Genomic DNA, 24,733 nt, shown 5'->3' with positions numbered 1-24,733 from the left:
CAGATCATCACTACTGGGCAACATAACAACTATGCTGATTACATTAGCAAGTTAACAACTGATAAACTTACATATCCTCATTGAAGTGCTCACAGACCCAAGACCAAGACACACCAAGTTAGTAAATCAGACTTGCTCTCTTATCATGTGTCTCATCACAACACAATCAAACCCTCAAGGATTTAAATTGTCAATCCTAGCATAAAAGACAGTATGTAAAGAAAATATATTTTAGATATGCATTGCACTCTGGAATTTGGAAGAGTTCTGATGTCAAAATACAAAGAGCTGCTGGTCTTTCCTTCCCACATGCCTAAACATGTCTTTCAAGTCTGTGCTGCCTTCATCAAACAGAAGACAAGTACAAGCTTTGCATTTTAAAGAGTGATTTGCAGTGGTGGGTGGTGAGGGGTAGTTGACAGGTATACTGTAGTCTTTATGGCAGAAAATTCCTATTTTCAACACAAAAGCAAAAACATTCCTCCCTCATTTGGGCTGTACACACTCCCTAACACCAGTGGGATAAAACTGACAGGTAGCAGCTCATCAGAGACCTTCTGCAGAGAAGACACTACAAGGAGAGACGCTTCAATTGCCCATGCATAAGCATCCTGTGGCTTTTAAGTGTCCTAGAACATCCGAAGTACTCACATGAGGCTGATCGCTATAATATTGCTTATACAGGAAAAAGAGTCCCTCCTGGACCAGAAGCTAGAAGCCAGGCAGGGCTATCCAGGGCATCACAGACAGTACTAGATGCTTATGTTTCAGCAAATTAATTCCTACAGTACTGCAGTTTGTCTGTTTTTACAAGAAGCCAGGCAGAGGACAGGCAGCCTGCTGGTACATCACTTCTGTCTGATCTGGGACTGCAGACAAGGCATGAAACACAAGTGCCAGCACACCAACTTCTCTTCTGTAACCTCTGTTCTCTGACAAAACAGCTGCCTCTGGTGAACATACAGCTTATAAACTGGCTTTTATCTCTGACTGGGACTGTGTGTAGATGCAAGAAACAAGCAGTAAAGGGGCTCATAGGCTAAAAGGACATCAGCAAGTCCTCTTCCCAGGTGAAAAGCCATGCTGAGAGTAGGCTTTCCAAGCAGCAAGTGTCCTACCCTGATTTCCATCAGTCAGAAAACACTTTCTTTCTGAAAAAAACTACTCTGCAGTTTGACTCCTATTCTGGCTGAGAGCAAGGCACTTGTCTGTGGTGCTAATTTCTAAGAATTTAGGCCTTGCAGAGGGAACAGTGGACTTTAATGGCATCCATATGTGACTGTACAAATGCCAACCTTTGTCATCCCCACACACAGCAGGCTACATGTTGTCACTGTCAGAGCAGTGCCATCAACTAGTAAAGACTTCATCCCTCCACTGAATCACTAGGCATAATGATTTAATTGTGCTGGCATTCAATCTGTAGGGCAATTACCTAGTAAACCAACACAACACAAGCCCTCTCCTTCCACATGGTTTTGAGTCAGTAGTATACCTTCATCCTCCTACTTCCGGCCTGCAGCAGTCTCCTGTCATGAAAGTCCAGCCTCAGCCCATCCTCTCCGCATCCCCCACATGCCTGCTATCCAGTCATGTTCCAGTGACACTGTGGTCCATGAACACTCCAATTAAGATTTGGCTGAATTGTTTTGTGGTGTCACTTTGGTGGCAGAGGAGGGGGGCAAGGAGAAGAAGGAGCATATACACTAGCTGGGACAGAAGACCATACCTCTTGACACAGAAACTCTGACAGTTCAGAATGACAGCAGAGGCACTCAGTTGCAGAGCAGCACGGTCCAGAGCAACATGAATACCTATGAGACACCTCCGCTGCAATCAAACAACTAATCTGCTGCTGGGGTGGGGGCAGCTATCAGAAGCATGAGGAGGTTCCCCATTTACTTATTACTCAGAAGCAGCTGCAAAAACCATGGCAGAAGAGTGCTATTGCACAGGTCGGCTCTTCCCTCCCATCCCTTTTGCCCATACTGACAGGGCTGCCTTCTTCTGTGGTCTGGAGCCAGGAAGGAATTGCTCCATGACACTGCTATCTATCTGCTGCCCCCCATGGCATGAAAGGCTCTTACCAGTACAGGCAGGTCACCTTTAACAGACCTCTACTCCTAACAGTTGTTCTAGGATGTGGTCAAAGGTACAAGACCCTGCTGCAGAAGATTTGCCCCAGAGAATAAGGGCGCTATGAAGAGCACGAAAGTGTTTTTCTCCATGGGCCATCAAACCCTCATAAACTTTCTCGTATTTTTCCCCTCTACGGTCCTCTCAAGAAGCAGCATTAGCAGCAGCAACCCCACAGTACCCAAGTCCAGTCCCTGGGGAGGGCACAGAGACTAGAGACCAAGAGGGAACACCTCTGTGAGGGCATCCCAGTCACTGCAACACAAGACACTTGCAGAACAACAGAGCAGCAGGTGCACCAACACAAGGGACGGCTTCTCTGCTAGCCGTCAGTCAGGACATTACCTCTGACAGGGTGTAAGCAGAACTATAAGCTCCTTCATATGCTATGCCAGCTCTTCCCTGCCATTATCCTCAACATGGACCCAGAACTTCCTGTCCTCACAGCTGCAGAAAACCACCACCATAAATCCCTCTCCTGCTTCAAGGTCAGCTCTCTTGTGCATAAGGTCAGCCCTTCTTCCACAGTGTATTGCCCCTGACCAAGGGGCCTCTAACACATGCAGAGTCATGGCAGCCCCTTACGCTGTGCCAATGAGGCACAGTGCCTGGGGGTTTCTGGCCACATCAGTCACATGTCAATCTAAACGTAGGTGGTTGGCTAGTGGCCATGTTGGCTTCAGTTTAACAGTCCCATTGGCCAATCTTCTGTGTTTTACTCCTCATAACCCACATTGAAGTGTTGCAGGTATATTGGCCAAATTTGCTGTGCTGCCCACACAGACAAAAGAAGTTGTTTGTGTTTTTCTCATCAATGAATGGGCAGAAGAGGAGTAGGAGCAGAGTCGGGGATGTTTCATGAAAACTGCAGCTCTGAAAATTGGAGGCAAAGCCGTATGAGATTCTTACAGGCTTTCAGGTATCAGGAAATCAGCTTTTGCATTTAGGTTGAATAGGACTTGATGGGTTAACTGTAATAGTCGGTTAACAGTCCTATAGATAGCAAAGCTGTGATTACAAGCACATTGGATGATGAAACATTCAGTGCTTTGTGGTGGTGAAAAATGGTTATGCGCTGGTTAGAGGAAGCAAGGATGGGTTCTGCACTGCCTGTCGAGAAGAAGGACATGTTGCAGAGCACATTTGTGTAGGAGCCAGGATTTTAGGTTTTGTTTTTCTTAGTTGTTCCACCATTGCCACAAATTTCCAGACTATGCGTTTTGTGTTTTAGAACTGACTGTAGTGGGCACACTGTGGGCACGTACAAGTTGGGATGGGTACACGTTATGGTAGTGGGATTGCCCTAGGACATCCAGGGTCCACAGTGGGAAAGGCAATGCCTGTTACCTCTTCTGTTCTGATGCAAAGTACGCGGGAGTAATGAAATCAGATAGACAGTTTCCAGGTATGGTCCATGAGGAGAACCTACATGAGGATTGGGGTTGGTGCTGCGTCAGAGGAAAGGTGACTCCCACAAGCAAATGCAGAGCAAGGGAAACTAGCCTGAACAGGACCTCTGGGGCTGTTCATGATACATGAGACATCTGTAAAGGCTGCCCACAACACCTTTGATAACTACCTTGCTTACCAGTGGTTTGCATTGTGAGGCAGCAAGACAGGCAGCAAAGGCTCCACTTTCTACTCCTCCTGTGCTTGGAAAATACCGTGATGACACCTGGCTAAAGTTTCTGAATGCAGCTCTTACCCAAATACTGTGATGACACCTGGCTAAAGTTTCTGAATGAAGTTCTTACCCAAAGCCCTGTATCCACTGTCGGTCACTGCAAATATCTAGGAGGATGACACAGTTTTACCAACCAGAGCTTCCTTCACTGGCTGTGAAGCTCATCTTCACGAGAGATGACAAACTCCACAGCAAGCAAGGCCAGGAAACTGCTCTGTAAGAGGCCTTTGCAACGTCTGCAATGTAAGACTACAACTAGCCGTTCAAGACAGCTGTCCAGCATGTAACACCACAGCACTCTCACATGGGTTCTATGTGACAGAGCTCTTCCACTGACCTGACTCTTTTCCAGAAGAAGTCCATCTACCTTTCCTGGCAGCATGCCCCAGAAAGCCAGAGGAAAAGCAGACACTGATGGTGGAAGAGATATAAGCAACAGGAAAAGCTTTCATACTGCCCCATTGACACTGTGGGTGATTCCCTTATGCTTGCATCATGATGCCATCTGTAGATGACAAGAGAACATGCTGTCTGCAAGAGACCTATGCCATGCAGAGACAAAGACCTGGATCATAGCTTTTGAATTATGAAGCCACTGAGAGTGGAAACACAGCTGTTCTGAACCAGCCAGCATCTGCCCCTCCCAAGCCCTCAGAGGTACAGAATTCCTTACATTGCTTTCCACACAAAAACAATGTCAAAACCCAATAATATCTGTCAGCACAGGCATACTTTTCCTAATGATCTGACATTATATGGCTTAAAAATGTACCTCAGTTTCACGTTGCATGCCAAAGAGACATATTAGTTAATCAGTCACCGGAAGACTCCTCCCCTGATGCTGTAAAGTTGTCTGTCCACCTTACTTGTGCAGCTGAAAAGGGGACGCTGCTATGCTTGAGATACTTGGAAGAACATCCAGGACAATCCGTTTACAGACTCACACCAGCCCCACTAGATGACATTGTTATCTAAGCACCTTTTATCACTTTTTAACTGAGGAAAGGTAAAATGCAAGTAAAAGCATTTTTTCCAGACATGTACTATAAGTAATACAGTTGCAGATGTCTTTAAAATACACAAGCCACGATGTGACAGGAAAACCACACTTAACCTACTTACACTGAGATTAAATCAGGAAGGACTCTCTTTGCCCATTACAGAAATCCGTTGCAGGGGTTTAACTGTTTAACTTTTAGCATACCTTATGCCTCAGTCTGCATCCACCAGGAGAAAACATACCTTCGGGAGACAACGCATTTATCACACAGCATTAGCATTCCACTAGTGTCCCTACTTGTTCTCTTTCGGGTACTGCTAGTGCTCATGCTGGGCTAACTGCATTTCTGCTGACAGTTTCTCTTCTCCCGAATTCATGAACAAGAAGGAACATCATAATGATATAGAAATGATTTAAGTATTAACAGTACTAACAAGGAAAAATGAATATGCATGCCCAAAATCTCAATTCAGAGAAACCTATGTAGATTTTCTTAGGTTTTTGTTAGTCCCACATGTGCATCCGCAATCAGGATTTGGTACATGCTAAGTATAACTCATCAAACATGTCCAACAGTGAAATTCCGTGCATTTTCTATCTACACATGTAGAGTCCCTCACTGGAGGAAACAGGAAATTATAAACCACTTTATAATTTATCATACAAAATAGCATGTACTTTTTAACATTTTTTTTCAAATCACGGGATTATTTTATAATTATAAAACAGAATAACTTTTTTCATCATAACGTTTCTCTTTGTGTACAGGATTCCCCATCTTTGGGGAATCCCCTCGATTAAGCAAAGAACTTGAGCAGTACAACACATCAACACTTGTGTCTCCGATCCAGAAACCTGGCTTACTGATACTGCAGAAATTCTTCAAATGTAAGTCTTATTTGTGAATGTAAAAAATAATGAAACCCCAAAGTTACATGTGGAACACCTCTCTCTTTTACAAAGGACTATGCAGATGTAAAAGAACAATGCACAAAATCATAAGCAGACCGTGGGTGGATAAAAGCCATGCACTCAAGGATACGTTTTCTCTAATGTGTTTACTAAGAATATTTTGTATACCTTCCTGATATTGTTTTAAAGTGTGTATACACACACACAAATACTATACAAATACATAAACTAGTCCTGCTGCTGCAGGAAACTTTGTCTCTATATACACATCTCTACAGATTAAATGCCTTGGTACACAAGCAACCAAGAGCACCATCAGTTTCCAGTGACTTCAAGAGGTCAGGCAACAAGACATCCTATTGACTTTGATAATTTTTGGATCAGTTGGCTATTATTTTGCCAAAGCTGTATCGAGTGTTACATTTGGATACATAAAGAAGTCCTGCCTTACCACTTCCTGCATGAACTGATCCACTTTCTATCACAGTTACGATCACCTCAATATTAAATAACATCATTAAATATGGTCTGCATATGCACCTAACTGATCCAAGCCTATTTTCAGCTTAAAGCAAAAAACCAATTTTCATTAGAAGTAAATCCATTTTATATCCTGTGTCCTGACACCAGAAACACAAAACCCAACAAATGCCCCTCCTTGTTTCTAAGCAAGTTTTTCCTGTTCTGAAATATGGCACTGTCTCTCATCATAATTTTCCTAGCCTTGTATCGCTTGATGTTGGTCTATTTTGGCCAGCAAAAGACCTATGGCAGACAAGGCATCAAGTACAGGTCTATGTTCATCTCCATTGCCCTGATAACAGAAGAAATTATATTAAATAGTATTTTTAAAAAGTGACAGTAACAAAAGGGAGGCAAATCCCTAGGGAATGATACCAAGTGGCATCTCATGCCAGCCTGCCTTACTGAGGGCTGCTCTTGTTCTTTGGCTTTGCAAAGCACTCAGCATTTTGACTGTGATCCAGCAAAGCATTTCTGCATTTCCCATGTCTTTCCACCGCTGACTTGCAGTGAACTATTTGTACATGTGAAGACAAACCTACTTTTCGTATTTTGCTGGGTCAGGTCCAAGGCACCAACCATCTTTCTGGACTCTTGTTTTGTTATGAGAATTGGTTAAAATAAGCTAAAAAAAAAAATCTGAAAAGTGTGAGTTTTAAAAAGCCTCAAGACCCAGGAACATTCCTAAAATAATTTGCATTCCACAGCAGAGGGCAAAACCATTTCCATTTCAATGAGCCTGTGGAGAGGACTCTGGTCTACTCCCTGAAACTCAGGACCGAACCCCCAGCACAAAACAAACACCGAACCCACTTGTACAAGGTCACGTGAAAAACCACTTTTTCCTGTTCTGCCTCAATACCTTGGCAAAACTTTTCATCCCTTCAGGCCTGCATCCCAACACTCATTTCAGGAAGGGCACTGTCACTCCTCTCCGCTGGACAGGCTGCTTTCTCTTCCCTGCATCCTCCTCAGGCAGCCTTCCCCAAAGAGTCAACAAGTCTCCTGCGGCTTCAAAAAAAGGTTTTACAAAAACCTTGGCTTTAACACTCTCTCCTTTCATAAGCTTGCTACAAATAAAACGCATGAGCAGCGGCCAGCTTTCCAAACACGGTGAGTGAAACCCACAGCGCAGACAGACAGACCAACAAGGTCCCGCACGGTGCAACAGCCGCTCCCGTGACCAGAAAGGGGGGGGATACACATTTAGCCAGTACTTCAGCTACGTCAGTAAATTTCAGGAAATCATAAAACCAGACTTGTCACTTAGAAGCCAATACCTTACCTTGCACATCTTGCTTAGATTATGGTAATCTAAAACCTCCCAGCCTCAGGTGCTCGCAAACTTTACACATGCCTACAACATCGCCTAGACGCGTCCTACAGCACCATTGCAATAATGTAATGCAGTCTGTGATGTTGCTGCTATATTATGTAAATATTAATATTGAAATTATTTGGTCAAATTTCACTTTCAGCGTCTTGCTTTCACTTTTTAGCAGCTTTAAATTCCAACACCATGGAATGACCACTTCATTCAGAAACTTGTAAAACTGAGGAAGTTCTACCTGAAAAACTACTTCAGGTTGAGAATATTGATATTTCTACAGGTATTTTAGTTGCAATGCATGATCTTGACAGTCATTTCAACAGGTTTAGCAGCCTTGTCTCTTTAGCCGCTTCATAAAAGCTGGATGTCTCTATCAATAAATTATGTATCAAAGCATAATTAATGCTCTTCATAATATGCCTCACGGTTTGTTAACCACATCTTGGTTAGTACAAATCATTTTCCTCAGTCCACTCCTGAAGGCCTCAGACTTAGAGAATGCTTGAGCTGTCTGAAGGAAGCAATGATAACACTAATACATCTTGAAAACTCGACTAAAGCATAAGCAAAGAGTTTTCACTAAGAACTTAATACCCGAGGTAGAGAGACAACAGTAGCTGATTTGTTTAATTAAAGGCCACAAGCCTTGTACCGGATAACAGCTGCCTGTCACATCCCTCAATCTGTTTGCAGCAACCTGCACACTCAGATTTTCTGCCAACAGCAGCTGGTTTTGCCAATGGCAAACTCGGCAGCAAAACCACCCATGTCCTTTCATTCCCATTCGCACACGTGGACTGGCTGGAGTGGGATATTGCACGAAAAATGCGATTCACCACTTCATGTGGTACAGATGCAAGGGGCAATTATTAAAACTAATTTACTGAAACAGAGCCATTACAATAAATAATCAGGGACTAATTCTGTTGGAATTAAACTGTAACTTGAGGATTGATTTCTTATTGCATTTCCTGAAAGGGTATGTTAGTTTTAGGGGTTATATTTTCAGAGTAGTGCTTAGAATGCCTACGGTGCCCAACTCTAAAAACATCTAAATCCTCCAAATATGGCATATATGGTTGACTAATGAAAGCTACACACATTCATAAACGTTACTTACCTATTTCCTTAATTTTTCCTTTGATTATGAAGCCATATGATGATTTCAAGAATCCACAAATTGTGGCTCACAGGTTATTATCGAATAAATGCAGATATAGATGCAGATTCAACACAATGAATCACTATTCATATTCAGCACAGTAACCCGTTTCTCAGTTAAAGGAGAGAGAAAAAGTTGTTCCCCACTGTCAACTAAAGACCAACTGAACCTCTTGTTCTCCCATACCGACAGCTTGTGACACAGAGTTTTAATTGGACTCCTGCATTTCCAAGGTCTGGACTGGAAGTCTTCTCAGTAGTTGCATGGTATACAAACCTTCTTGGGATCCTATGCCACTTCTTGCATGTTACTCAAACAAGAAGCCAAAAAAATGTGGCATTACATGCACACCGCTCGTGCTTGTTTAAAATTTCATCCTGCACAGGAATGTAGTTCTACACTTTTCTCCAGCAAAACTGAAATTTGAATAAATTAAAGGAGACTGGCTCTTGTCTATGCAAGCTTCTTTCTTCAGTGTAGGAGAAGATGAAAGGAATTATGAAACCAGAATAACAAGACCAATGCTGAAGAGTCCATTAGAGACCAGTAAAGAAAGAGTTCAGCCACTACTTCCACAGACTGAAAAACACCACTTAAAAATAAGTGACCATTAACTTCCATATCAATACCAAATTAAGAACTTGATATTTGGCACACCATGGATTAATGAATGTAAACTGCAGGCAGATATAAACCTCATATTTCAGCAGCTTGGCACTTTTATTACAGTCATCTGTCCGTATGCCATTTTTTCAAAGACAGTCATGGAATCTGTTTAACTTCTCCAAGGGCTCTAGCAACAGAGGGAAAGAATTATTTATTCTTCATTTAACAGTTACCCTGATATAGAAAGGCTTGTTACAATAATGTAGAAAAAAATCCTGTGATCTCTAACCTTTCATTAAAAGTTCACCAAGAGGTCATTCATCCTTATTTCTTCACCCAGTTGCATGACCTCTTCAACTCCAACTTTGACATTTGAAACATCCATTCAGTGTGGTTCAGTGACTTAACGAAAAATAACCCCAAACAACTCAGACGCTTGACATTTGCACCCCAAGTTACCACAAGGTCATTTTAGTAATTTATAAAACCTACATGAACATATTCTGTCAGACGTTTATATGGGATGTGAGGTCTGCAAGTGGAAGAACTTAGGGTTATCTACAAGTGTCCGCTAGCCAACACTTTGATGGTTTCACTCAACAAACTACTTAACTGTGTTTTACTTGTTGCACCATGACATTCTAATCTCCAATGTCTACTACAACATTAATAAAAAAAAAAACAGATTTCTAATAAATGGTCACTGATGACTTGCTAACCAGATTCGCATTGGGAGAATCAGTATGATTCAAGAGTCAATGCTCTGATGGGACAAACTGAAGGCACAGGTCACACTTCCCACAAAGATGCTGTTCTAAGTTGTCCTGTAAAGTCCACGGCTTCAACTTTTAAGGAACATCCTTGTCAAAATAAATAAAATTACAATTACAATTTAATGCAATTTAAGATTCTGGGATCCAAATTAGAAGTATGATAGCAACCTTAGCACCTAAGTAGATGTGTGACAATTTTTGCTAACAAGTTGGAATTTAATTTTTAAAATTATAAACTGATTATGGATTTTTCTAAATTAGATGCTTAATAAAGTAATCAGTGCAAATCACTGACCATAAAGATAATTCATAGATAATTATATAGTCTAAAAAATGAGTAAATTTGACAAGAAAAAAGTTTTAAAGTAATATAGCCTGCTAATATTTTTATAGATCGAAGAAGACACGCATTTTTCATTGTCTTTAACTATTTTGTGAACCATTTACTGATTTGGGTAGAAAATATTTAAAATAATCTTATTTTTATACTCTGTTTTCCATTAGTTTACAAAATCTATACTCATTTTTGTAATGTCCTATTTTGAAATTACTTTTAATGCTGATAAAAGTGGTATGAAAAACTTCGCAAAAATCTTACTTTTTTTTTTAAAAGACTGAGACCCACAACCCCTGAATCGCTTTGATCACCTCTAACATCCTCTTATACAGTCTGTAATTCAGTATTTCATCTTTGCTAGGGGTCCAGAGATTTGTAAATATTTGCCTGTATGGGTGCTGAGGCCTACAAAGACTGAAGTGTTCTGAGATTCAGGCTTCAACATTGACAAGTCACTGAAACCATAAGAACAACTACACAAAAAAAATCACTTACAGTTCTCTTTTTTCTTTTAGAGTAAGATAAAGAGGGAAAACCAATTTACCCTTCCATTTATCCTTGTTTTGTTTTCTTCCTTCTCAATCTCTGTTTTGTTCAGGGCGGCCTCTCTTCATTTTATTCAATAAATGCTTGGAAACTAGGATACATTTTTATTAACCAAAACCCTCCACATACCTTACCAGACTCAATGGAAAATCTGTATAGCAAATTCTTGCATTAAAAAGGGAGATGATTCCATCTATCACTCACACTAAGAACATTTTAGAGAGAACAGCATGTAAATGTGCACAGGTCAAGCAAAGATGATTTCCAAGCGTGAAAATTATTCCTGTCACTGGCAGCTGTTATGCGAGAAGTAGTAAGGTCCAGAAGCCTTGCCAGGCATGACCAGTGGTAAGAATATCATTATGATCCATCTGCAACCTCCAAGAGACCCAAAATGCCTCTGCAATCTTTTGTCCTAAGCAAAAGTAAAAATCCAAAGCGACAGGTTTCCAAACCAGGACATTGTGAGTGTCACCACAGCGGTAAGAAATTTCACAAACACCCACCCCACACCCCCCCACACGGGTTCACAGAAGGGAAAGAAAAGAATACTTTTCAGAATCACAGAACTTCAAGATCACAGATTCTATAGTAAACATGTGCTTGCTTTGCCTGTTTACTTGTTTTGTGGGGAAAGGAGTGTTAGGTTTGTAAAAACAAGTGAGTCATGAACAAGTCAAAATATTTCCAGTAAAACTTATTTTTGTCCCAATAGGCTCAGTTAACTGAAACCAAAACATTTTGCACAAATGTATCAGTTTCACCGGCTTTGCGATGAATCAGTGCTACAGGCTGTGTTTGGTTTCACTGAAATTGTTGGTTTCGCTCTCCTTCATTTGGGATATAACAGCCTCCCTCCGAACTGTGAAAATCCTCACCTGACATGATTTTTCTTACTTTCATTGGCACCTGCCACCGAGGACCAACCACTGAGCAATCTCTTTGCAGTGCTTGGCACCATCGGAATGAGGAAGGGCTATTTGGCTGCCAGGTTCACAGGAAGCAAATCATGCATCCACTCGGGATACCTCATGAGCTAGTTTTCAAATTTTTCTTCCACCAAAAGAGGGAGGAGTAGTTTTATCATGGTGCATTTGGATTCATCCTGGCCAGCAGCCCCAGTCTTTTCTTGGATGAGCCCTGAGAATACAAAAAAGGTAGTGTTTCAACAGGTAAATCACCTGATTTCAGCAGGAAAATCACCTGTTGCTGTTTCACTATGAGAGCTATTAAGTCACTTGTTTAATTAATATGGGCGATTGCTGAGATATCTAAGTGCAGTTGAAGCAGAAAGGAGTTACGTTACTTCTTCTTAGCTTGTCTTAATTGCTTAAAAAGAGTTTAATGCCTTTTACTCACTCATTGATGTAGGCGAGCCATGACTCCCATCAAGATACAAGAATAAAACAGAAGTCAGAAAGCATCCTGGACCATGTATGTAGAATCTTTTTGCTTTCTAGAACATTACAAGGGTTTTCTCTCTGCACAGAAAGTTGAGTCGGTTGCTAAGATTAAATGAAAATTGAATTAAAACAGAACTTCTTATGTTGACAAAACAAATCTCTGGGGTTTTTGCACTGTTCTTCCACCTAAGAGTTTCTCTTTTGTTTCTTCACTCCAACTTGAGTTATGTTTTTAGTAACGTCTTTCCTTTAGCTAATACTTTCCGGTATTTCATTATCTTTCCTTTGCCTTATGCTTACCGCCTATTTCCAGATCTTTGTTCAGCTTTGCCACTTCCCTTCCTTTCATACTCCCCTTCGTTCTCTGCACACCACATCTGTGGCGATGACTCCGGAGATAATTCCACCTGACAAAGAAGGAATAGCCACCTCTCTGGGGACAAAATAAACTTTGAACTAGCTTAGCTATGTCTTTAACATGTGTCTCACTGGTCCTTCCACTGTTTATTATTGCCGGACAATATAATGATTAGATACTTGGTGTCTTCTCTGGGCGTCAGTCTGTCAGGGCACTGGCAAAACAGAATTTTAATGCTTTATAAATCACTTGTTTATTGCTCAGCCTTGCAGCACTTTTAATTGTCATCTCTAAAAAAGCTGTATTAATTCTAATGTTACTTATTTCTTCTGTAGGACAGGATAGAACAATGCCGTTGATCACATTATACAGCTGCAATGATGGAAATAACATTCTAGCTGAAGTAAACCAACAAAATAGCAGTGACATTTTATGGCCAAAAAAGCATGTGGGACTTTTGCTTTTGCAGTTCTCTCTGAAAGTTATGCGTGACACTCTTGCAGAAGGTATCCTTGCTTATCCTCAAGAGTCCCTCAACACCATTCATAGCAACAGGAATCTGGAAACAAGAGACCGAGTGGAGAAGCAAAGTATAACATTGCTCACTGCACTACATTTGCTTGCTATTGTATACGCTAGCACAGGTTAGATACTGCTGCTCTAGTATCTTCCTGAGTGCAATTCTATCATATGCTCTGAAGAAAACCAAAGCACGCCTACACTGACTTTGTTACCTGTGCCATGGTACCAGACTTGGAGCAAATGCTGTGCCCTGTCTTTGTCTGCTCATGGACTGCACAGGAGTACAGTGGCTCTCTGCACTCCCTGTGTGTCTACACTACAGGACTCTTTAGCCTACCTACACCATGCCCATGACTTGCATGCCCAATGCACACAGTCGACCACACTGGTGGCACCACCCTATGCACTCTACCAGCTGCTATTTTGCATTTGCTGCAAAGACATTTCTCGCTCCAGTTCTTCAGATGATCGTTTGAGAGGCAATGGCATCACGAGGTTGACAGGGGACAGTGCCTCCCAACAGGATGAACCCAGCAAACTTACTAATCCGTGGGTGAATCTTGCCATTCTGGAGTGGCTTGTGCTCCCAGACCGGCAGCAACAACTTTCCCCAACATGGTTACCGTCACTGTGAAGACAAAGCACGGTGCCATCTGTGCAATGAACGTGGTGAGCCATTCCATGTGGCGTGTCTGGGTCGTGCAGGTCATCTGCATCACCTCTCAGCACACAGAGTTGACACTGAGCACTGAAACAGCTCTGTGTGCAACATGCAGGTCTGGATAGCCACCAGTTGAACTAGCTTAACCATGAGCCCGTTTCCCTCTCAGGAGACCCACTGCCCCACGTAAGGCAAGAAGAATGCTATCACCCTAGACACTCAAGAGATGACCGCTCTCCTATTGTATCTCAACATAGGAAAAAAGACAGGTCCCCAGCTCCTCCCCAGGATACACAGAAAATAGGCAATGAAGAAGCATCCTCCTAGGACAGACCCATTCCCACCTCCCTCAGAGCAGGGGAGGAACAGATCGAGGAGACAATTGCAACAGGGAACCCATCCACATTACACAGAGGACTGTCTCCCAGCAGTTGGGCAGGGATGAATGTCGGCACTTACTCTCTGACCCCTGTGGGTCAGACAGAGCTGGGAGGTCTTCTTCCCCATTAGTTAATCATTGGAGAGTCAGGACTAGGTGCCAATCACAGCAGACCATGGTGATATTCCCGAGATACCCCCTACATCTTTTATACTCCAATAGCAGCACCTAAGTTAAGAATTACAAGATGAAATGCACACAGGTCTTCTGCACAGCTACTTTTCCAGGCTCTTCACTAACACAGACAAGAACTACAGGTTTTGTTTATATTTGTCTAACATCTTCAAAGAGCCAAATCTTTCTATTCTTGAAACCTGAGGCTCCAGGGTAAAAAATAACAACAAACAAGGATGTTGAGTTACCAACTCAGTATGACTGAGCTTACTTTAAACCCTTTTACAACCCACCGCAAGGACCAGAAATGCACACTTTTCTGCATTTTATTCCCACTGCAGTTTTTCAGGGGTTTAACCAAGGGACTATGCAGTGCCAGTGAGTTCAGGGATATCCTTTGAAAAGTCATGGAAGCTGAATGGAAGAAAACACTGAGAGGTAATCAGTGTAATCAAGTTATCTCTTCAGCTCATTAGAACTATAAATCAATGCCTTATGATACAATCTCTATTGCATCATCATTACAGCTTGGAATAACAAGTAGTTAATGCTATTTGGAAAGCTTAAATTTTGCTATCTCAAGTTTTTTGTGAAACAGCGTCTCCTCAAATAGCGCTCTAGGTGCAGGAAGGAGAAAGCTAAAAGCAGATGTGTCCTCCAAGACAGAATTAGTTTATGAAGACACCTTTGATCCTGATTTAGCACTGCAACTCATGCCACTTTACAGAAGATCAATCGGTACAGGTAGAAAAAGTAAGAAAAAAAAGGAAATATGAGAAGCATATGGACAAAGACCACTGGAAAGAACTGTTTCTTCTAGATCATCATGTTGGAGGCATCTGGAACCCGAAACGCTCTTTCACAGCAAATTCCAAATAGCCCATATTCAGATGAATGCATGGAACAAAGAAGTAAGTCATCAAACAAGCAAAGCTAAAGCAAAATATTTGTTTGATTATCCTCAGAATATGTGTGGAATTAAATTTTATGATCAACTTTCAAGATTTTCCCATACAGTATTCAAGTAGTCTGACCTTCTTTCTGTCCTAACTCTTGTTATTTCCTGCTAGTTATCATAAAATAGCAGTATTCTTGGCATCATTTAAAGAGATTTCCTACTTCTTTCCACACACGCAAGGAAAGAACAAACAGTTTCTTACAGGTTTAGGGACAATTACGTGATGTGGTCAGTTGTACAGTGGCATGTGCTTAAGTAGAAGTGTGTGACTGCTGTTCCCTTGTTTGGAGCAGTCTCATCTGCTTCGTGCTTATCTTTGAAAGCAGGAACATCTTAAAATAAAAACTCAGTGGAGCCAGCAGGGAACTAGTTGGCAATGTGTACTTTAAATACGCTCTGGTTCTGCAAACATCTTGTGAGCCAGATTGCTCTTACTGAAGAGAACTATTTAGGTTCATAAAGTTAGGTGTAATGTCAAGTGCTTGAACGCATGAAAACTTATATCAAACACATGAAACTTTTATCCATCACCAGCACAGACTGTCTTAAGTACAGTGTGTGTATTCACTTATGGGCGGGGTGTGGGTTGAAGTTTTTGATTTTTAATCACCAGCCAAGAAGTTAGGAGTTTGAGGGAAAGGGACAGCATCTCAGGTCCCAGCCCCTGCAACACACTGCGGAATAAATGTGCCTCAACAGTCACAGGGGGGAATTATCTTACGCTGTTTCCACCGAGTCCTGGCAGAAGGGCAGGCAGGGAGAGGAGAAATGGGTGTGCTTACAGAGTGTCACTACAAGGAGATTCTCGCTGCAGAGCAGATTACAGAATTGAAAGGAAATAGAAGGTATCGTCTTTAGTTAGACAGCATGAATCGGTGATCTGCTGGCTTACGTGTCTGCAAAACGAATGCAAAAGAAGTGTCCATATCAAAAGAAAGTCTACCTTCAAGCAATGCACTCATAATGGTTTAACTCTTCATTTTTCTCTTAAAAACTAAGCAATTTTAATAAACTTGAAGATGCCAATCTAAGGCGTCAAACTGGTTAAAATTTAAGAAATAACTACATGATTTAATGACCCCTTCTGCCTTTAAGAAATGATTATTTATTTTGTTGTGTTTATGTGCTTTCTTGTATCAAACTCTCCAAATCTCCCGCTACTGTTCTCACTCTGATGCGCAGGTTCAGAGAAACTGGTACAGTCCTTCTGATCTTATTTCTAGCTTTTATTCCCTCTCATCCCAACTTCTACTTCTTACACAAATAATCCTATTATCAGTTTGCAGCATCTGCATGATCAGAATGATCAGGTCCTGTTTAAATGTCAGACATACACCTTGAGAGCACTCAACAATTCAAAACACAGTGGCAATCAGCCTATTACGCAGTTATACTACTCCAGGATCTATATAGGCTTCCATTAGGTTTGCAAATGAGATTTTGACTGCCTTGATTTATAATGCAGGACAAGTAAGTGCGCACTAGTGGTGGAAAATATACGTGCATACAGTGGCACCACAGAAGCAAACACACACAACATCAAACAATAATCACACAATTTGTCACTGATCCTGTCACTGCACCCGTCCTTCTGTTTAGCACAACTAGCCGTGTTCCACCCAGAGCCACCTGCCCCACACGGCCCCATTTCATGTTGTACAGCATGATTGCTCCCCACGCACACAGGTGGAGTGGTGCTCCGTGTGCTGCTTCTCCAAACCAACAACACAGACAGGAAGGACCGGAGAAGGGAAATTCCCAATGACAGCCTCTTTATTTCTGCCCAGCGAAGGGTCAGAGCACAATAGAGGTACTGCATATGCAGGGTCAGTGGAGTACTGCAGACCTCACACAGACCTCACAAGAAAAAAGAGATGCTCTTGTCTTGCGGGAGAAGTTGCCAGGTCAGGACAGGACCACTTGACACTTCATGCTGCTGCACAGTATTAGATATCTCAGCCTTGAAGAGCCAGATTTTCTGCTAAGCATCAGGACAACCAAGAATCAGGTCACACATATTGATGTTCAGTTTTACAACTGAAACACAGAGAGATGCGAGTGCTCAGATTGGGAACCTCTTCCTCATTCTGTCAGAGCTGGATTTGCTAATCTTCTGGCAAGCACATCCTCTCCTACCACTTCTTGGAAAGAGAATGTATGTACCATTTGTTTATTCATGAATAACCCTATATGCTGGATGCAGTGGCCACACACAAATACATATGTCGATATATCATGTAACCCAAAACATAGCTTGGATTCTGTCCTATAGAGTCCTTTATAAATTAAAATTATCAGCTGAGGTGGAAAGATTACATTTAAACTCACATTTTAAAGACAACTACTACTTTGTGCTCTTCAGCAACTACTTTAAATATCTTCTACAAAAGCAGTTAGTCTTAGTTGCCCTCCTTTGAAGGAGGAACATACTTGTTATGCTCAAGTCACACAGGGAAAGTAACAGCCCTCGGAGAAGAGTTTGGATGTCCTGAATTCACCTTTCTAGAAAAATGAACTGTTATTTGGCTATGGGACATGGACTTTTAATGGGAAAACAAAAAACAACTGAAAGTTAAATTTTAACAAAGTTATGTGCTTTAAGGAAAAACAAATCATATACCGTGGTAAATCCTTCTTTCCCACAGGAAAAAAAAAAAAAAAAGTCACGTCTCCCGTAGGAGTCAATGACAGCTCAAGACTTGACCGCAGCAAGCTGTCACCCTGCTGCCGAGGGATGAAAATCTGATGGAAACTGTGCTGCGGACACTTCTGTTGGCCAGGATTTTGACGCTGGTGTTGACACCTGTTTGTGAGCGGTGGGCGCACGTTTGGGCCCACAGATTTTTTCTCACGTAGGAAGAAACCTCCCCGAGCAGGACCTGACTTTCACGCCGGAGGGGTGCCACAGCCAAACGCACCCGTCAAGGCGCCATCCGCTGCCCCACGCTCTGCCGTGAAAGCCCTGTGAGTGCCGTGGGGCTGAAGAGGGGCACAAAGGAAAGATGAGGGGATGTGCCCCCTTCTTAGTCCCTGGTCCTGAAGCCTTTCTGTTCCAGGAGGCGAGAGGGGATGGAGTGGGCCCAGTGCGTTACTGAGGCTCTGCTGCGAGGCTCTGCGGACGGAGAAGCGGGAGAGCCTGCGCAACGGCTGGGGCTTAGGAAAAGTTGATATGGAGAAGGGATAAATAAATAAATATAGAAGTCTCCTCCTGAAGGCGGACGCATGTGGCGCAATTCGCTTTCCTGCAGCGGCGGGCAGCTCCCCCCGGCCCGCCAGCTCCGGTGCTCGCCGCTGCCGCCCGCTGCCGCCCCCGCCCCTCAGCGCCCCGCCGCCCACCGCCTCCGCCGGCCCGCCCGCAGCGCGCCCGCCCCCGCTCCCCCGAGCGGCCCGGCACTGTTGCGGGGCGGCCGAGCGCCCCCGGCCTGGCCCCGCACGCCGCCCCCGCTCACCTGCCGCCCCCGGCCCGGCGCGGCCCCGCTCACCTCATGGCCCAGCTCCGCGGGCGCCGCCCGCTCCCCCAGCGCCGGGCCGGGGAGCGCAGCGGCGGCGACGGCGGCGGCTCCTCCCGTCCCCGCGGCGGTGCCCGGCCCCGGGGAGACGCCTGGCGGCGGGGCGGCAGCGGGCGGGGCGGAGGAGGGCCGTGCCGAGGGCCGGGCCGCGTCCCCTCCCCGCCCCACCGCTCGGCGGGACAGCGCGGGGCGGCCGGCGGGAAGCGGCCCTCGGGGCCCGCTGGGAAGGGCAGGGGCGGGCGGGAGCAGCTCGGCTCCCCCGCGGGTGCCGGGGGTCCCACACTGCAACGGCGCTACCGGGAAACTGGTTAAGAACGAAGTGTGAGTATCCCGGCCCGCGGCTTTCCGACCGCCGGCATCGCCGCTGCTGTGGCCATACGGAGTTGTCCGCACCGGGGAGGGTCCGCACAGAGCCCTTCGCCTGCGCTGGCGGTGGTTAATTACTGCCAAGGAAGGCACCTCTCAGCGTGAAGCGTTTTCCTGCACGCGTACCGATCTTGCTTCATTATCTTGGGGCTTTGTTGCAGACTTGCACCCTGGCAGGCCGAGGGGCACAGGGCGGGAGGGTCCCCACACCGCCAGCTGGCATTTCCCCTGAAGAGACTTGTAGCTGCTTCTTCGTGTCCTGTCACGGGTCATCCTGGTGGAGATGCTTCCACCTTCTCTGTAACCAGTGCTGGAAAACCACAATCAGATCCAGCTGAGCCTTCTCCAGGCTGAACACACCCAGTTCCTTCAGTCTTGCTTCCTATGGCAAGTGCTTCGCATTTAGCCATCTCTGTGGCCCTCCACAGGACCCTCTCCGAGTCTTCAGTACCTCTTTTGAATCGGGCTCAGTCATTGTCCCATCTCACTCAGTGGGTTTTGGGGTAGGTGAATCTTTTGTATCCTCTCTTTTAAAAGGGGTTTTCCTCTGCACGGCAGAGACCCTTTGCTTGGCAAAGGTAGCGAGTTAATAACCCTCTTTGGTCAATATGTTGGCAGCAATAACACACTTTATTAGTAATAATATTTCACAGATTGGATAAAGGTAATATTTCACAGATTGAATAAAGGTATGGCTTCCCCTAATTTTATCTAATAATATGGAGAGAGGAAAAAAAAAAAGTGAAAAAGAGAAAGAAAGAAAGAGAGAAAGAAATACCACCACTCCTGGGGTCCAGCAACATCTCACAGGTCTGGTCTGATCTTTGGTTCTTCAGTGGTGGGTGCACACTTGTGTCTTGATTATTGGTATTTTTATTGTCCCTCCATTAATATTCATGTGTCCTGTTCATGCTATCCCCTCCTCACTTTCCATGCTAATTAGGACGCAGGTGCAGTATACAACAATTTGGGGGCTCCAAGGGGGTTCTGTCCACTACAGATAAGGGAGTGGACTTCCTCAAGTCCAGTGTTCACTTGTAGATAAGGGAGTGGGCCTCCTCAGGTCCAGAAACACCCCTCTTCTGCAGGGTCTGTCCGTTTGGACAGTGGAGGTCGCGTAGCCGCTCCAACTGAAGCCCCCTTATTGATCACCCCAACTAAAATTTCTGGAGCGGGGAACACCGTTCCACCCTCTTATCTCCGAGGAGGGAGCACCGCTCCACAGTGTGCAGGGCTGGTTCCCTCCCTGCAGCAGGCTGTACTGCAAAGCAGGCTGTTTTTTAAGGCTAATACATAAAGCTTGCACTGTAAAACAGATTTGTTCAAGACACATACATAAAATCTGCAAAACAGGTTGTTTAAGGCAAAAAATCAGACTGTCCTTCACAGTCCTCTTCCGAGTGTGGACCAACAAGTGCCAAATAGAGTGGAATAATGGCATCCCTTGATCTGTTGGTTATGCTCACAACCTGGGACACGGTTTGCATTCATGGCTGCAAGGGGCATCGCTACCCAGCTTCTCGGCTGGCAGGCCACCAGGCCCCTCAAACCTCTTTCAGCAGCGCTACACCCAGCCAGTCAAAGCCCAGCCTAGCCTAGGGCCCTGTTTTTAGAGAAGGTCAGACGAGATGACCAGAGGTCCGGAGATCCTGTCCGACCTGGCTAGACCTTTCAGCGATCCTGTGGATTCAGTGTGCTGTGTTTTTGGGAATTGTGGGTAACTTGAGTGTTATGTCAACTCTGTGTGAAATGAATGTATTTGATTAATTGCCTTTAACTAAAATGATAACGGTTGGCCTGCTGGAATTTGCCCATTAAATAATCTTTCAGATGTACTCTGTAACATATCGTGCATATGAGTACTTGCCAACATGATCATCTTAAAAAAAACTATGTTTAAGGTAGATGGAATTTCAAATGGCAAAGCATGATTGAATCATGATTCTTATTAAGTCAAATTCCACTGTTAGGTCATTTTTAACTGTATGTGTTGTCTCAGCAGTGACTGCAAGATTCAGCTCAAACTCATAGATAAAAGTAATATTTCTAGGCCAGTTTCAAGCATTATTGCACCAGGCTCTCAGCCACACTTTTTGCCAGAAATCATGAACCTCATGGCAGTCAGCAGCATGGGGTATGCCACTACCACGGCTGCTACAGTTTACTGTCAAATTTATTACCTTAAACTGCCAGTGACAACATTTGTATGTTAATATTATCATGTTAATAACCAAGGCCTGGCCAAATGTTTGTGGTGGGGCAGAGGAGGAGTGTGGCAACATCAGGCAGTTCATAACTACGGTGATATTACAATAAAGCAGCATGACAGCCAGACCACTGAAAAGTGCTCCAGGCCATATCTAGCTTCTGGTTTGTACCAGTAAAGAAACTCTGGCAGTGAGAAATGGCACTGAAACAGTTTCACCATTTCACTATGATAGATGCTGTCACACTGGTCCAAAGGTGCCTCCTGCAGGAGGGCAGGGCAGGAATCTTCATGGCTTTGCAAACACCACAGGACTGTTGCTGTATATTGTTGTCTGCTGCTGTTGTGAAAGTTGTACAGCTCCTGTGGGCTCCCAGGGCTGCAGCCATTAAAGGTGGGTAAGGTAAGGCTCATGTTTAACACATGCATATAAGCAAGCGAGCAAACATGTTCGTAGGTGTATTCTTTTTATTCATTCTCTTCACAGCTCTTTGAAACCCGTGATTTCTGCCAGCAGCAAACCAGCCATGAATTTTACTTTCACCAAAATGCTCTTGGTCTGTCAGTGTGCAATGGAGAAATGTGGAGAGTCCAGTTTGGTCCATCAATATCAAGAGGATTCCCAAACTGAATCAGGGCCAGCCAGTAATTCTTGATGTCTCTCCCACTTCTCAAGCAGGTGTTAACATGGAGCTAAACTGCTGAGCTGGTTGTTGGAACAATGCTTTGGCTCTTTGCAGAGAAATCAATAGATGGAAACCATGTGGATACAGTGATATTGTAACCAGCTGCTCACAAAGATAGGAAGCCTCGCTCTGCACACACACTCTGCTTGAGGCTTTTACTGACAGGTACCCAGCCTGGGCAGGACTAGACTCCTCTGTGCTGCAAGTGGTCCTTTGGACACACATCAATGCCAAAATGAACTTTGTGTCTGGTTTCTGACAGTTCTGGGAGAACGCACCCAGCAGCCTGCATCCTGGGTCCAGCACACGGAATTGCTTATCATCTGAAAAGACGGTTGAATATAGGTGGTGAAATGTCTTTTTCCTCCAATCTCATTCAAAGGACAGGCTGAAATAGCTCTGCTGAACTTTTTGAAAGAGTTCAGTCTAGGGCTGAGACATGGCATGGAAAACACAGCAGCTGCAGTTAGAAAGCCCTGTACCCCACAACGCTCAGAGAAGTTGTGGGTGCCCCATCAGTGTTTGAGGCCAGGTTGGATGGGGCTTTGAGCAATCTGATAGAGTGGAAGGTGTCCCTGCCCATGGCAGGGTGTTGGAACTGGATCATCTTTAAGGTCCCTTCCAACCTAAACCATTCTGTGGTTCTGTGATCTCAGTGTGGACTGTGTTGGGTCCTCATGTTATAAATATGAGTAGATTTTGCAAAAGGTCGACACCTTTGGGGTTTAGCAGAGGAGTGAAGTCCAGACGGGTGTCACTAGTGCAGGGCGTGCAACAGGGGACATCAGTGTCTTTCTGTGCGTTTCTGCAGCCGGATTGCTGTGGCTGTCCTGCCCTCTAGTGCCTGCAGCGCCGGCAGGCGCTGTCGCCTCTCCGCTCCCCCTTGCACGCACACGCTCCGTGGGTGCGGAGCTGGCCACCCTGCGGCCTTACCTGCCTGCCGGGGACAGCTGCTGCTGGGGACACTGACCAGAGAAAAGGGATTTGGAGGTGAAGGGCAGCAGGAGGCGGTGTGAAGGATGCGGTGCTCACACCTGGGCTCGGCTGGGGTGCTTGCCCCAGCCACCTGCATGCCAGCCCCCGAGCCACCCTCAAGGCCTGTGCCGCACAGCTTGCGTGACTGCCAGCATCACCCCAAACAGGTGACAGTGACGCCATGACCCCAAATCCCTCTTTCCCTCCTTACTCATGGTTTTCCGCTTCTCCGGTGACTGACAGGACGCGAGGGGTCCCCTCCCCTGTCAAGCTGCCTGTGTCTGGGGCTGAATTCAAGTACAAGGCTATTAATGGAAAACAGCCAGTGCAGTATATTCATGTCTGTATGGCCCCATAAAAACAAAACCTGCCTGGTACAGCAAACTCTACACAATGCTCTAGTTGTATCTATATATTCTAATGAAGTAAAAATGCAGGGCACACAATTCGTTATTCTTTTAATAATAATTTAAGAATACATAATAATGCCAAAACCTATTTAAACAATTCAAGTATATTTTCTAGCAAACACAAAGCAGAAGTGATAAAAATGAAAATATTTCAGGTGATCACCTACTTCTTGTAATGTTCCAAACCCAAATATTCCAGTCAGCATTTCTTTGAACCTTTTCAGGAATGATCCATGGCAGTCCTCTAGGTTATGCTGTCTCCTGTAAAGACATGACAAAGCAATTATTAAGTAATGAGGAATCCTTAAAACTGACATACAGTGTTCCAAAAATGAGCTGAAACATTTACTATTCTCAATGAATCATGTCACAAAGGCTTTTTATTTCTCTAGATAAAATTAGCCTGAAGTAATTTACCTGAAGTCGTGACAGAAGTGTCCACCATTGTGCAAAAAAAAAAAGGCAAAATCTTGGTCCTACTGAAATTGAGGTAAACCTCCCACTGACTTCAATGCCTAAATCACAGTTTCATTTCAAGCCTCCAATTCCAGTCATGTGCATAAATATAAATTCTTCTTAGAATGTTTAGACAGATGTAGTGAGCACCAACTACCTTAATTTCATACACATTTTGCTGGATGCTTTGAGGAATCAATCGTAAATTAAAAAAAAAAGCACATTGTTGAAATACTGTTGACTTAGCAAACAGAGGAGGAGTTTACAGGGTAATATTCCAGCTTTGAAAAGCATCCATGGGTGTGTCTACAATCTGTACTATGCAACGCTAGACACTCAGTTTTAACTTACTTGTATTACATCAAACCACCGAGTGGATTTGTTGGTGGTTACATCTCATTGCTTCTGATTTTCAGCTGCCTACAGAGAGAGGTAAATACCTGACACCTTCCAAGGGAGCTTTTCCATGTAAGGAGTAGCTGCCCTGATTATCACTGGATGTCCTAGTCCAGGACGGAGGGAAGGCAGGGTCTGCCTTTGAAGCCACACGTACAAGTGGTCCAGTGAAAAGTCTGGACGTGTCTGGACCTCCCTTTTGAGGGTACGAGATGTGGAGCAGGTCCTTGTCTCTTCAGGTGTCATTCCTGACATCCCACACTAGA

The 24,733-nt window shown here is 44.2% G+C and overlaps 1 protein-coding gene across 1 annotated transcript in view; it reads right to left on the bottom strand.

Annotated features, from left to right (window-relative positions):
* Nucleotides 1-12,760, bottom strand: part of PLAGL1 (PLAG1 like zinc finger 1) — a 39,483-nt gene extending 26,723 nt beyond the window's left edge. The window contains exon 1 of the mRNA XM_086460437.1: nt 12,712-12,760. Within this exon, the coding sequence (XP_086316563.1) occupies nt 12,712-12,760 (49 nt within the window). The remainder of the gene's footprint in view (nt 1-12,711) is intronic.
* Nucleotides 12,761-24,733: the final 11,973 nt, after the last annotated feature.

Source organism: Leptosomus discolor, chromosome 2, assembly GCF_034619465.1.
Source record: "Leptosomus discolor isolate bLepDis1 chromosome 2, bLepDis1.hap2, whole genome shotgun sequence".
In the NCBI taxonomy this organism is placed as follows: Eukaryota; Metazoa; Chordata; class Aves; order Leptosomiformes; family Leptosomidae; genus Leptosomus; species Leptosomus discolor.
The sequence above is the reverse complement of the archived record's forward strand: the minus strand, read 5'-3'. Positions and strand labels throughout refer to the sequence as shown.